At 43.7% G+C, this 12842-nt stretch overlaps 1 protein-coding gene across 2 annotated transcripts in view; it reads right to left on the reverse strand.

The window, feature by feature from the left end:
* The window catches only part of CTNNA3 (catenin alpha 3), a 411569-nt gene that overhangs the window by 6147 nt on the left and 392580 nt on the right, over positions 1-12842 (reverse strand). For both annotated transcript variants that reach the window (XM_059850814.1, XM_059850815.1), the window contains 2 exons: positions 11799-11904; positions 9236-9370 (listed from right to left, as the gene is read on the reverse strand). In XM_059850814.1, coding sequence (XP_059706797.1) covers positions 9236-9370; positions 11799-11904 — 241 coding nt within the window. The remainder of the gene's footprint in view (positions 1-9235; positions 9371-11798; positions 11905-12842) is intronic.

Genomic DNA, 12842 nt, shown 5'->3' on the forward strand with positions numbered 1-12842 from the left:
TTTGAAGGCTGAACTTGAAATTCTTTTGGAAACAAGGTCAGTTATTAAAAATTGATTTTAATTGAAACATAAGGTTCATTATGTAAATTCCTAGAAGCAGATTTCATTTGGTACACTATACTGAGAGACTAAGACTGAATTTTTATTTCTTTGACAGCTACATCTGAAAGTAACATGAGTTCTACATTTTTGTGGAGAGCAGGGAGTGTCTGAGTAATGCTGCATGTCAGGTAAGGAGTCCTTACTATATTGTGCTTTTGATTTTAATCCTGCTTTTTACTAGGTGTAGCTAATTGCTGATTTGAATTATTTTATGGTTCTTTCACTAAGGTTGCTATATAAAATAGTCATTTAATCCCTTAAGATTAAAAGTAGCCAAACAATTCAAAAAGAGTGAAATCGCCATTGTTGAAGGCACTGGAGTTTTTACTGGGCCTTGGCCAGGATTTTAACACCACTAACTTACCTGCTTTTCTGAGCCTCCCTTTTTTCCCCACTCAGAGTTGTGTTAATTTCCTTGTAGTGGAAATTTAGTGGATCTTGGTCTAACCATGGCACCAGAAGACAGGTGTCCAAGAAAAGCACAGCAAAGCTGGAACTGGAAGCACTTGGTTACCTGCCATGTGTGTTCAAGCAGCTGACAGATGACACACAGAACCTGTCACAGACTCAACCCCAGTACAGTTTAGATGGGAAATGAGCCAAAGGGAGCCTTGCCATTGTGATTCTTTTCTCTAGGAAGTGTTCCCTCAGTGTTTTGCTCACCTCTGCCTCACCATGCCTTTCACTCTGGGATACTAGAGAGGTTTCATCCCCATGGACGTGGCCTAAGGAAAACATCTTCACTGCTGGAGTTTCTTTTCAAGGAACTGAGTTTTCCTAGAAACGTGGCTGTTCCATTGGTTATCTATGTTTGTGTGTCCATCCAGTGATTGCATTAAACACCTCAGGGTGTCTGGGGTCTGTTCCGTGTTTTACCATTTTTCAGGTGGGGAAATTGAATCTAATGGACTGAAAACTAACCATTACCAGAGTCTGCTTCAGGCTAAGCAGGATTCAAAGAACTGAAACTGAGTTCTATAATTAGGCCAGGCCTGTGTCCAAGTTCAGTGATAAACAACTTGCATTAAGGGCTGCGAAATTGCTCCTGTGCAACACCATAATGGAGCAGATACTCAGCCAGGCAGATAGCTCAGTCCCTCCCCACTACTGCTGCTTTCACTTCCAGGGAGGATTTTAAAAATCTATGTATTTTAAAAAACAGGCCCTTGGGAAAAAGAACAGTGGCTTATTAGAAATCTTTTCCTTACTGTTGAGGAAGAAATTGGATATTTGTTGCAATAATATTTTACATACACTGAGACTATAGGACACATCCTGATTTTGCTAATTGCCAGAGTAAATATTACTAGGTAAAGTTAGCTGTCCTTTAGTGTACATTACCAGAAATATTTCCTACTCCTTTAAATTAGTTTTCTCAGTAGATGCAGTTTAGAATGCTGTAGTAACTGAGCTCTCTCTAAGTGCTTGACAGGAAAATCTATCCCTTGCTTTGCTTCCAAAGGCCAGGATTTCTATATCCACACACCCACCAGTGTACACTAGGCAAAAGCTAGAAAGGTATAGTGTTACTAAATAAAAAAATCCCAGAGTGAAATATTTCTGTCAACTCTCAGCAGAAGAAGACTTGTGTCAGCTCTTGGACGTTAATGTCAGCTTTTAGAAATGGAGCAGTTCAGTATTTTCAGTCAAATACTGAAATAAGTCACTTCATGCATGGTGTGAAGCCCTACAAGTAACCTGCCCCCACTCCAACAGGCTGAACTAAGAGTTCTCATCAAGTGCCAGGGAGAAGCAGCAGCCAGGAGAAGCGAAGTGGCTGAGCACGGAGCGGGAGCTGTGCCCTGGTGCTCAGGGACACGGCTGGGTGAGAGCAGCCACTGTGGGTGTGAAGCAAGGGAAAGGGGAAGCTGTTCCCCCAGAGTCACAGTGCAGCGGGAGTGGGACAGCGGCGCCGGCGGCAGAGGAGCGAGCCAGGTCCTGCCGTGACTCGGGTGGGCTGTCAGGGAAGCCCCTGCTCCAGTGTGACTCCCAGCTTGCTGCTTTTAGCCCTCTCTTCCTTCCATCCAGTCCTGTCAAGGCCACAGCAAGGCTGTTGTGCCCATCTCGCTTCTCTTGGGGAAAGTACAGCCAGACCCTGCTGGGGTCTCTCTTTCTAGCTGGTCAGAGTGACTCCGAGAAAAGTTCGAAAGTCTCTTTTCTCAGCTCGGTGCTTAAAGAAGGAGTCAGAGCTCTTAATTTTTTCGGTCTCAAGGCTGTTTATTTATCTTATCTATAAAATTCTTTCTCCCTGTCTAGCCGAAATCCGTTCAGCAGGATAGTCAGAGGCACTCCGCCCACTCTCAGGGTGGTGTTATCTTTATATACTACAAACTACGTGTACAATATTTACAGTTATTTTCCAATACCTATCATCTATATTAGACAGTGAGTTTCTACTTTAGACCAATTTAAAAGTGCCAACATCACTAGACAAGATGGAGGTAGAGAAGAAGCAGAAAGGCTAGACACGCCCAAATCCCTCCATCTTGTCACCAGAAACCCCTATACCAAAAATCTTAAAACTTACATTTACACCTTGTGAGTACTTTATATTATCTAAACTGCCGTGGCTTTTATCTCTTCATGTAAAGGTGGTAAGTTGTTCCGTGGTTCGTAATTGAACCCACTGGTGTTCTGGGCTGTGTGCCAGGGTCTCCAAGCCCCCTGGCAAGGGTCTTAGGAAACTCCGGACTCCCAAAGGAATGTCTTGAGTTCCGACAAGACCCTAAAAGGAGCTGAAAAGCCCTGCTCCCATCTCCTGCCCGGCCTGAGGGGCAGCTCCTCTCCAGCAGCAGCTGAAGCCCTTCCAGTGGCAAAGGCATGGGGCTGTTTGCCAGCTGCCACAGCGGGGCACCCTGGCCACCTTTTCCTGGGGTATGGATATCCAGGGATTGGAACTGTGTCAGCCAAAGGCCTGGAGGCAGAGACTCTCCCTTGCATTTTTCTAACTTCTGGTTTACAGCTTTGCCTCTGTGTTTTCACCTGTGGTTCAGCCCTCAAAGCTGGAACACATTCATTGCAGTGTCATGCTGGAAACTTGTGATTTAACAGGCCGAGGAACTCAGCAAGGGAAACAGATATTTCTGTCCAGAGTTGGAGCATGACATTAGGCACATTAAAGCACCTCCATTTGCCTCAAAAACAGCCTGATGTCAGTGTTTAAGTTAAAGTCTGGCTCTTGAGATACCAGGGGCAAGAGCTGAAGATAAAGGAGACATTTGCAGGAACAGCAAAGGGAAACAGCCCTTAATGCACAGGTAAGGCTAGCCAACCTGGGATGGAGGGGGAAGCTTCTGTGCCAGTTAGCAAATTCTGGGATACGGGGACTCTTAAGCTTTGTCTCTTTTGCCAAGTACAATATAAAATAAAACATAAGAAGAAAATGACTGTAAATAGCACAAAACAGAATTTCCTGACAAAAGTAATGGAGCACAATATTAACATGTAAGATATGTTCATTTTCTGCCCTGTGATATAATTCTCTCTAGTTAAAGCCATTGCTGGAAAAAGAGCAAATTGGCAAGGTAAGGTGGAAGCCTATTGCTGTGCAGTGCTTGTAAGTGCAGTATCAGCTTATCTGAATAAATGAATGCAATTACTGTCAATCTGCATTCTGCAAATGTTACCCCATTATTTTGTGCCTGAAGAGGCACCAGTTTAATTAATAGAAGGAAATGTCCATTTCCTATTTAATCACTCCTAGTGAATCCTCACCATTTGGACTTGTGCAGCTTAGAACCTGGCAATGCAAGTACTCCAATATTGGGTGGGCCTATAAAAGACTATAGAAGAAGGAATTTTTATTGAATGAAGATATCAAAACTGCAATGAATGGAGACCGAGAAGGTGATGATCCACATCTCTTCCTCTCTTTTTCTGTACAGGACCCCATCTAACCTCCATAATGAGGGGTTGACTAGAAAGAAAGTACTAGAGCTTGGGAAAGGACAGTGAGAAAGGCAGACTACAAGTGTGTGTAGCCTGGAGTCCAAAAGCCCCTAATCAAGGAGAGCAGTGAGAAGAGCTGCCAGCTGGGAAGTCCACAAAGCATCCCTGCTGCCCAGGGAAAGTGGCCTAAATAACCTCCACTGATGCGACAGCCAGGTATGAACTGTAGGAAGAAAACTCCCAAGGCAGGGGGGGCTGAGCACTGCAGCAGGGCAGACACTGGCACAGGGCACACAGATCAAAAACAGCTGAAGAGAACTGAGCTGTATTTATGGATTTCAAGAGTTTTTCATATGCATAATGCTCTTTGTTGTCATTCCATGCTGGCAGCTAGCAGCACCTCCTCTAGTGAACCATAGAGGTTCAGCAGGAGAACAGCATTTGCTGCTGACAGAGACACAGCTGCCCTTGTGCCATGGCACTGCCACCCACTGCTCCATGCTACCACCCAAGGTTAACCTGAAGCACCAGTTTAGGGCTCCTTTGGTTTAGGGCTCCTTGCTCCACACCCCAGCATCACCCAGAACTGGTAAGACAACAACTGTGGCTGCTCTGTTTCAAGAAGATAGTTCTTTCTTTTGCAGGTCTGCAAATACGTGACACTACATCCTCTGCTTTTCATCCCTCTCTTCCTCTCCATTGGTCCTTAGGCTTCAAGAGAGGCTGGTTTGGGTTATTCTTTTAATGAACTGCTACTCTGCTGAGAAGGAGTTTTCCTTGAAGGTGATTTAAACCCAAGATCCTTGTGTACAGTTCTAATGGTTGGAGAAGGGAGCTGTGGGGTAAATGTAAGTGCCATCCCAAAACAGTGTGGATTCCACCAGCTGGTACTCAAAGTGGATTTGTCACTGTGGAAGTTGGTACTGACCCATCTGAATATGGAAATGTGTCATTTCTCACAGGAGAGGAGCTTCCCCCCTCAGCTTTTGTACTGCCAGATGCTTGTCCCAGCTCCTGAAGGAAGGAGTGGCAGATGAGGGAAGGACTGTGAGGAGCCAATGCCAGCCAGAGGAGGGGAGGATGCCCAAGGACCAGGGAGGTCATTCATGCTCACACCTTCATGGATGTGGGGGGGAGGAGCAAACAATGGAGAAACCTGTGAGTATGTTTATTTCCTAATGCTCCTTCTGGTAGATTTCTTTTCCTGTAGCAGATCTTCACTAACCAGAGGATGGATTCAGTTATGGGTATTTGGAGACAAGTTTTTTACTTAATGCACAATAAAACCTGTACTATCTGCAAGGGCTTGCTGTCTCCTTTTCTGATTCTCATTCAGACAAGATCAGGATTGGGGAGAATATAAAATATAATCCTATTCCAGCTACAGATTCCTGTATTTTCTAATAGAGTTCTGATATTATTTTCTGGGCAGGGACAAGGTGGGAAGGGGGAGAAGAACCCCTCTGCTGTCCCACACAGAACTTGGGTTTGTCACTTATTTCAAGGCCAGCTAACCTAGGAATGTGATCAATTTCTAAAGCCCCCACATGCACTTTCAAAACTGGAATTTGCTCCAGCTTTCAAGAAAAGCAATTCAATAACCAGTCATTTTATAACACTAATGCATTTCTCTCCCTCTCGACTGAGCAATTTACCTGCACAATGTAAATCCCACTATTCTTCTAAAACTGTAGCAATTAAAACATAAAGAGTTAAATTAATACAAAAGGCCATCACTGCTTGGTTGGGCTGCAGTTTCAGATAACCACAATTTTAATTGCAGGAGGGCAGTTGAGCACAGTCAGTCCCAAGACAGAGATCAGGGAGACTTTTTTCAATTTTCTAGAAATTTTTCATAACCACTGGCACCAACCATGTCTCCACTGTCTTTACAAGGCCTGGGCTGAGAGCACAGGTCTCTTTTGACACTGGCTAGCAGTCTGACTCTTTTCTATGTTGCACCCATATTATTTAAAAAAATGAACACAGTCATTGTTGGAGCATTTTCTAAGATTATTTAAGAGAGTAGCAACCTTGCAGCATCTCCCCTCGATTTCACAGAACACCCCCAAAGCCATTCATGCCTCTAAGCACGTTCTTCATTTCCACTGGCTCCCAAACGAAGCCAGTGTTCATTGGACTAGAGGGGATTGGTGCAGCACACAGGGCAATAAGTACTGCCCTGGTGAGGCTTGTGCTCAGCACAGCGCCCAGGGACAGCACAGCGTGGGAGGGGCTGAGGGCAGAGAGGCAGCAGAAGCGAGACTGTGATTGGCTGCAGGAGCATAGGAGCAGGAAGCTGATTGGGCAGTAGGATGAGTGGGGGCAGAGGATGAGCAGAAGCTGATTGGAGGGTAGGATGCATGGGGCAGAGGATGAGCAGAAGCTGATTGGATGGTAGGATGCATGGGCAGAATACAAGCAGGAAGCTGATTGGATGGTAGGATGTGTGGGCAGAGAATGAGAAGAAGCTGATTGGAGGGTAGGATGCACGAGGGCAGAGTACGAGCAGAAGCTGATTGGCTAGCAGGCCACGTGGACAGCAGCATGGCAGCTGAGGCAGCCAATGGGTGCCCTTCTTCCATCAAACCCTGTTAAGTCTCGGGTTGGTTTCAGCTACATTGGGTTAAAATTAAAGGTATGAAAAGGGGCTGATTTCTACAATAAAGGGATCTCCCTGGGATGCATCAGGGGGTCCATGTCGCTCTGTTCCCCACCGCCACAAACACACACTTGGCTTTCTAAAGTTTCTGGATGCACACAGGACAAGTTCTCACCCTCCTTCCTGGAAGCAGGGTTAGGATCTATAGTCATCTCTTTGGGATTATCAATGAAGTTAAATTTGGGGGTTTATTTTTAGAACTTGAAATTTTTGCACCAGACAGATTAGGCACTGTTGACAGGAGTGACACAATAAAAAAGGTAAAGACAACAGTGTGAGTATTCTGCAGCAGGAGGCAGAAATAGCAAGAACCAAACTTGGTTCCAACATTTGGTTTTTCTGTAACCCACACTGGTCACAGAACTGCTTGTGAAAAGAAACAGGTAAGGAAGAGAAACTTTGTTAATGTGCTGCCCAATGTATATGCATTCTGAATGCTTTGGCTTCAGAAGTTATACATTCAGTTAAAATTATGTAACAGTATGTTCCAGAGGTTCAAACATGGTGTCTAAATTACCATTTAAATTAGCCAGCACAAGTAACCTATAGAAATGAGTGTTTCAAATCTCACCCTAGCAACAAAGGCTCATTTATGATGATTTATAAACCACATAAAATGTAATAATAGTTTTAGTGAAAGACAAATAGGGATAGGCAGGCCTAGAGACAGAACTAGGTATGTACAGATACTGATGGGTAGAGACAGGGCTAGACAGGCACAGGGAGAGGCAGAGATAGGTACAGAGAGGTTGACACAGGTAGAGGCAGCTCTAGAGAGAGCTGTGGCTATAGACAGGTGCAGACAGGTACAGACAGACATGGACAGGTAGAGAGGCTGACAGATATGGACAGACAGAGAGAGGTGCTGACAGATTTTGTCAAGCAGAGGTAGATATTGACTATCTAGATAAAAGACATTTTTGACAGGGAGAGGAAGTGACAGGTACACATAGACATTGACAGATATAGACAGGTACAGAAAGATCCTGACAGATTCTGTTAGATCCTGACAGATTCTCTAAGATTTTAGCTGATTCTGTTCGATTTTTGGCAGATTCTGACACATTTTGACAAATTCTCTTGTATTCTGACAGGTTCTGACAGAGATCTTGGCAGTGCTGGAGACAGATCTTTGACAGAGATTTTGTCAGATATTGACAGGTACCGAAAGGGAGATATATATATATATATATATATATAAGGACAGAGAGTGACAAGTACTGACAGGTGCAGTAAGTATAGATGGATAGAGACATGTATAGATGACTAGTGATATGTATAGCTATACAGGAAGAGATGTATATAGATGTATACAGAGAGAGGTGTAGATAGATATAGATACATATAGACAGATTAGACAGGCAGAGCTAAATATTGGCAGGTATAGATAGGTACTGACAGGTATGGACAGGCACAGGTAAGTATCAGCAGGTACAGACAGGCAGAGATAGGTATGGTTTGACAGAGACACAGAGATAAGTACAGACAGGTACAGGTACAGATAGGCAGAGATAAGTATAGACAGCTATAGATAAATACAGAGAGCTCTAGATAGGGATAGAGCAGGTGTGTAGATAGGCAGGGGTAGATAAAGACAGGAACAGATAGGGGTAGACAGAAATGGGTAACCTGAGACAGGTACAGGTGGATAAAGACAGAGACAGGCAGAGATTAATACAGACAGGTACAGAAAGATGGAGGGACACAGAGACAGGTATCACTGGGTGTAGATAGGTATAGAGAGATACAGACAGGTACAGATCAGGATACACAGAGACAGATGAACACAGATAGCCAGGGACAGGTACAGACACAGAGGAACAGCTGGGGAGAAAGAGATACAGAGAGTGAGCATTCTGATCTATGTGAGTGAAGATCCCTTGAACACAGTGCCAAGTATGTGAAGGTAGCAATGTGCCCAGTGTCTAACCTGGGTTTGGTGCTGTTCGGCAGATTTATACTGGGAAATCACAACCTGTGTGCTCCAGGTACAAACACAGCACAGAACATGGGAATGTGAAGGCATTTTATGGATGGCTATGCTGAGGCCAAGTGCATAAAAGTTCCATAAAAGCACAAAATGTCTTTTCCATGGCTAATGATACTTGGCTGTGAAGGAGCTAATAACTCTTAAAGCAAATTCAAGCAAAATCAATAAATTCACTCAGGAATCAAGTCACCTTGCTCTTCCTGTTATTTATTTCTATAGACCTGTAGAATGTCTTGCAGCATTTTTTTCTGGCCTGGAACTCTACCCTGGACTGTTTTTATTGTGTTCAGACACACACATGAGAGCATATTCCACATCTGTGAGCTAATGCACCTTACAGTTCTTCAAACCAAACTACTTCAGAATAACAGCGATAATGTGCTGTGAGACTTCTACAAGAAAAGGTGATTGTTATTCCTTGAAAGCCAGAAGTCCTATGTATCACTGTCACAGATTCTCGCTGTTAAGCAGGTATTAGAAAAGAAAACAGGATTTGGAGTGACAGTGGAACATGCTGCAAGCACAAGAAAGCCCAACTCAAATGTAACACCTAGTCTGACTAACAGAGTCCTTGAAGCCATTTTTGTACTTACTGCAGACATGATGAGCTCTCCACCGAGATGCTGGATTTCTGCTTTAACCTGGCTGCAGATCTTGAGCTGGTGGGAGTACAGCTTGATCTGTTCTAGGTAAGCTAGCAAATCCTGTTTGCACGACTGGTCAGGGCACTGAAAAGAACAAAAAATAAAGCACTTCAGTAATTGCTGATTCAAAATGATATCTCAGGAATCATGTTGAAACTTCACTGAGGAGTATTCCAGTTGCAGACCACTGAAACCTTGCTTTTCACTGCAGTTTATCAGGCTGCAAAGCTCATTCCTCTTGGGAAGCTTTTTAATCTAGAGTTGGAAGCTCAGATGAAGCCTAAGACTCCCCACATGCACTCTGTATTTAACATTGCTGTGCTTGCCTTAGCAGTATTTCTAAACATATCTTTAGTGTATAGAGTAATTACTTCCAGTCCTTAGATCATCTCTAATACCTCTATTGACAGTGATGAGAACAATCCAAACAGATTTCATGGGCTATGTAACCATACATGTTAACATCTGTATGTTATGCTTTATCTTGTAACCTGATCTGTGGGGTTTTTTTGTGTTCCATCCAGACTGTATGGAACTCAATCTGCAGATCTTCTCTAGGTGTGGGAACAGCAAAATTAGAATCTCTTATGGAAAAGTCACAATAAAAATGGTCAGTATTTTTAACAATACAGATTTATATTATAGAAATAAAAACAGGATTGCTGTAACCTAATTTTTTCCCAAAATACATGGAGTACTTGGAGTGCAATGTTGCTCTGTGGGTACCAGGCCAGCCATGAAAGGCTGGGTATGAATTTTTTCTAAGGCTGATTCTCATTGCTCTGGCAGAATAAAGGGATCTTAAGGTGAAAAATGATGAGCTCCTGCTGTGCTCCCACAGCTGGAAAGAGTAAGAGTGATAAATAAGCATGAGATCATGCAGGTTTGCAGACATGGTGTTGGCCTGGGTGTGGTGCACACATGATAAATACAGCCCCTTCCTTTCCACAGGAAACTCTGCTCAGCTTTGCATACTGGAAAAGCAAAGACACATCCCCACCAAGTGCACACTGTCAACAATCACCTGTGGTTTTATTGAATTGTGGTCAGTGGATTAAAATCCAAAACCCACCAGGAGCCAGAAAAAGCACCAATTCTACTTAACTCCAAAAGTATTTCAGCTCCTGGCTTTGCTGAAGCAACAGTGTGTGTTCAAAGGGCTGGTGTGACAATGCTGTTCTTCATGGCTATGCAATAACAGCAAGTTCATGCTTTAGACTTAGCAAAAGGTAACACTAAACAAGGAAGGTCAGAGTGTACAATTTTAAATTAATTAATATGACTTAACATCAGTCCTTGCCTCATGTTCTGTCTTCCTCCATTACAGACCCCAGGGGTCATTAACAGCAACTCCCAGGAGCACAAAACAAAGGAAATGGTTTTTAACATGAGGTTGTTAAATTGCAGAAATCTTTTTTACAGAATGGTTATATTAAAATTTTACATAAGTAAAAGAAATTACTGGACAAACAAATTGAAAATTACCAAGGACTATTTCCCATGTTGGGTGTATCAAAAATACATTTGGTTGTGTAAATTCTGGCACGGCTGCTGGAGGCTGGGAGCACCATGGAAGTCAGGCCACGCTCTCCTGAGCTGTGTCAATAGCCAGTGTTACCTCCTGGCAGCAGCAGGGACCAGTGGATCCATGCCTGAGCTCTGGCTCAGCACTGCAGCAGAGGGTCGGACCGGCCAGAAAATGAAAGCTCATGCCTTGTAGCATGTCAGCTCAGCCATCAACAGATGCTGGAACAAATGTTCTGCAGGGAGGACACTGCATAAGGAATCATCTACCTATAGCTCAGAAGCAGCTGGTACAAGAAGCACTTGCTCACCAGCGAAACCAAACACTAGGCTGCAACAGAAGAACAATCAATAAACTCTGAGTTTCACCATCCCACAGTAATTGATGTTACCAGTTTACTGCCGCACATTCCTGACTGGAGAGCCCATCAGATTCTGAGAGGTTTTTCCCCACACATCCTGTGGGCAGCAGCTGTTGATAACAACCCATGAGGTTTCCTTTTTGTTCAGTTCCAGGAGCAGGTGACCGAGCAGCTGCATTGTGCTCACTTGCCAGTTGGGGTTAACCCAGGACAACAGCTTTTTATACAACTATTTATATACTGACATATACCTTAATATGTTAATAATAAATAAATAAATTAATTAATTAAAGGAGCCATGAATATATCTATATTTTAAATGTGTATCTATATACATGTTCATACATACTGTATGTCTAAAATGTTGCACTCAGAGCTTAAGGGAGCTCACCAACATTCACACACATGTACAAACCCACGTGCAGACGGATGTGTGTACCCAGACACATGTGATGCATGTACACATCCCTTCCAGGGTGTACATGAACAGACCGTGATACACACGGAGAGGAGAACCCCCATGGAGGCTCAGACAGGGTGTGTGTCCCAGGCAGTCCTGCAGCAGCCCCTGGGAGGCGCTGGGGTGTGTGGCTGAGCAGGGCAGGGCTCCTGCAGTGCCACCTCACCTGGTCGGCGATGAGCCGCGCCAGGACGTCCATGCGCGAGCCCGACTCCGAGATCACCTTGGCGGCATTGATGACGTCGGCCGTGTGCTTCAGTGGGCCTCTTCCCCTGCAGAGAAGCACAGACACTCAGAATAAATCTCAGCTCTGCCAACTAGGTGCAGAACAACTCAATTAAACAAAGCAATAATCCATACACAAGTGACAGTAATTAAATCCCTCCACAACTGTTTTCATGTCCCACAAATTTGTATTGTTTGGCATCAACAGGATGCAGAAGCACCAGGAAGATCTTACAGTTTGTTCATATTGTAAGTACAACCCATGCCAAATCCTGATTTTAAGAAATTTCTTGGGCAGTTTGCTATTCCCAGAGTTATATGAGGTTCCTTTCCGTTCCATTTTCTAGTAATATGTTCCAAGGAAGTTCAGCTCAGTGTATTCTGAGAGCCATTATGGATATCTGGTCAGAAAAATGGTGAGGTTGGTTTAGTTGGGGTTTTAAAAATGTAATTGGTGCACCCACATCCAAACAGAGATGTATGAACAGGGCTGCAAATCAGCTTACACATGCCACTCAGAACACAGATATGCCATAGCAGAAAAATACTTCCCAAACAACTACAGAATTTCCTCAGAATTTCAGTCTAGGAAAACAGCCAAATTCTTGTGAACAGTCTGCCAGAAAGTCAAATACTTTCTGTATGCCCCCCTCCCAAGCCCAAAAAGCTGCTTTAATTACAGGAGAATGTTTCTAAGAGCTAAGAAGTAAAATGTGACCACTTGAGGCAGGAAGTATGACCACCCTTCTTTTCACATTTGCTTGAGCCTCAGCCTCTTCAGTGCTGAAACACCTCATCTGAACTAAAATCAACACTTAATTGTACTTCATGCATGTATAAAGTGAGCAATGCTGCTAAACTCAGTTTTGCCTTCCAACATCTTTGACAGGAATACTTCTAGTTTCACTAAATATTTGATTTCCAAAGGCCCCAAATCAATTTACAAGTTCTGCACTGGACAAAGGAAGTAGACAACATGAAAAAA

The sequence above is a fragment of the Haemorhous mexicanus genome, chromosome 7 (assembly GCF_027477595.1).
Source record: "Haemorhous mexicanus isolate bHaeMex1 chromosome 7, bHaeMex1.pri, whole genome shotgun sequence".
NCBI lineage: Eukaryota > Metazoa > Chordata > Aves > Passeriformes > Fringillidae > Haemorhous > Haemorhous mexicanus.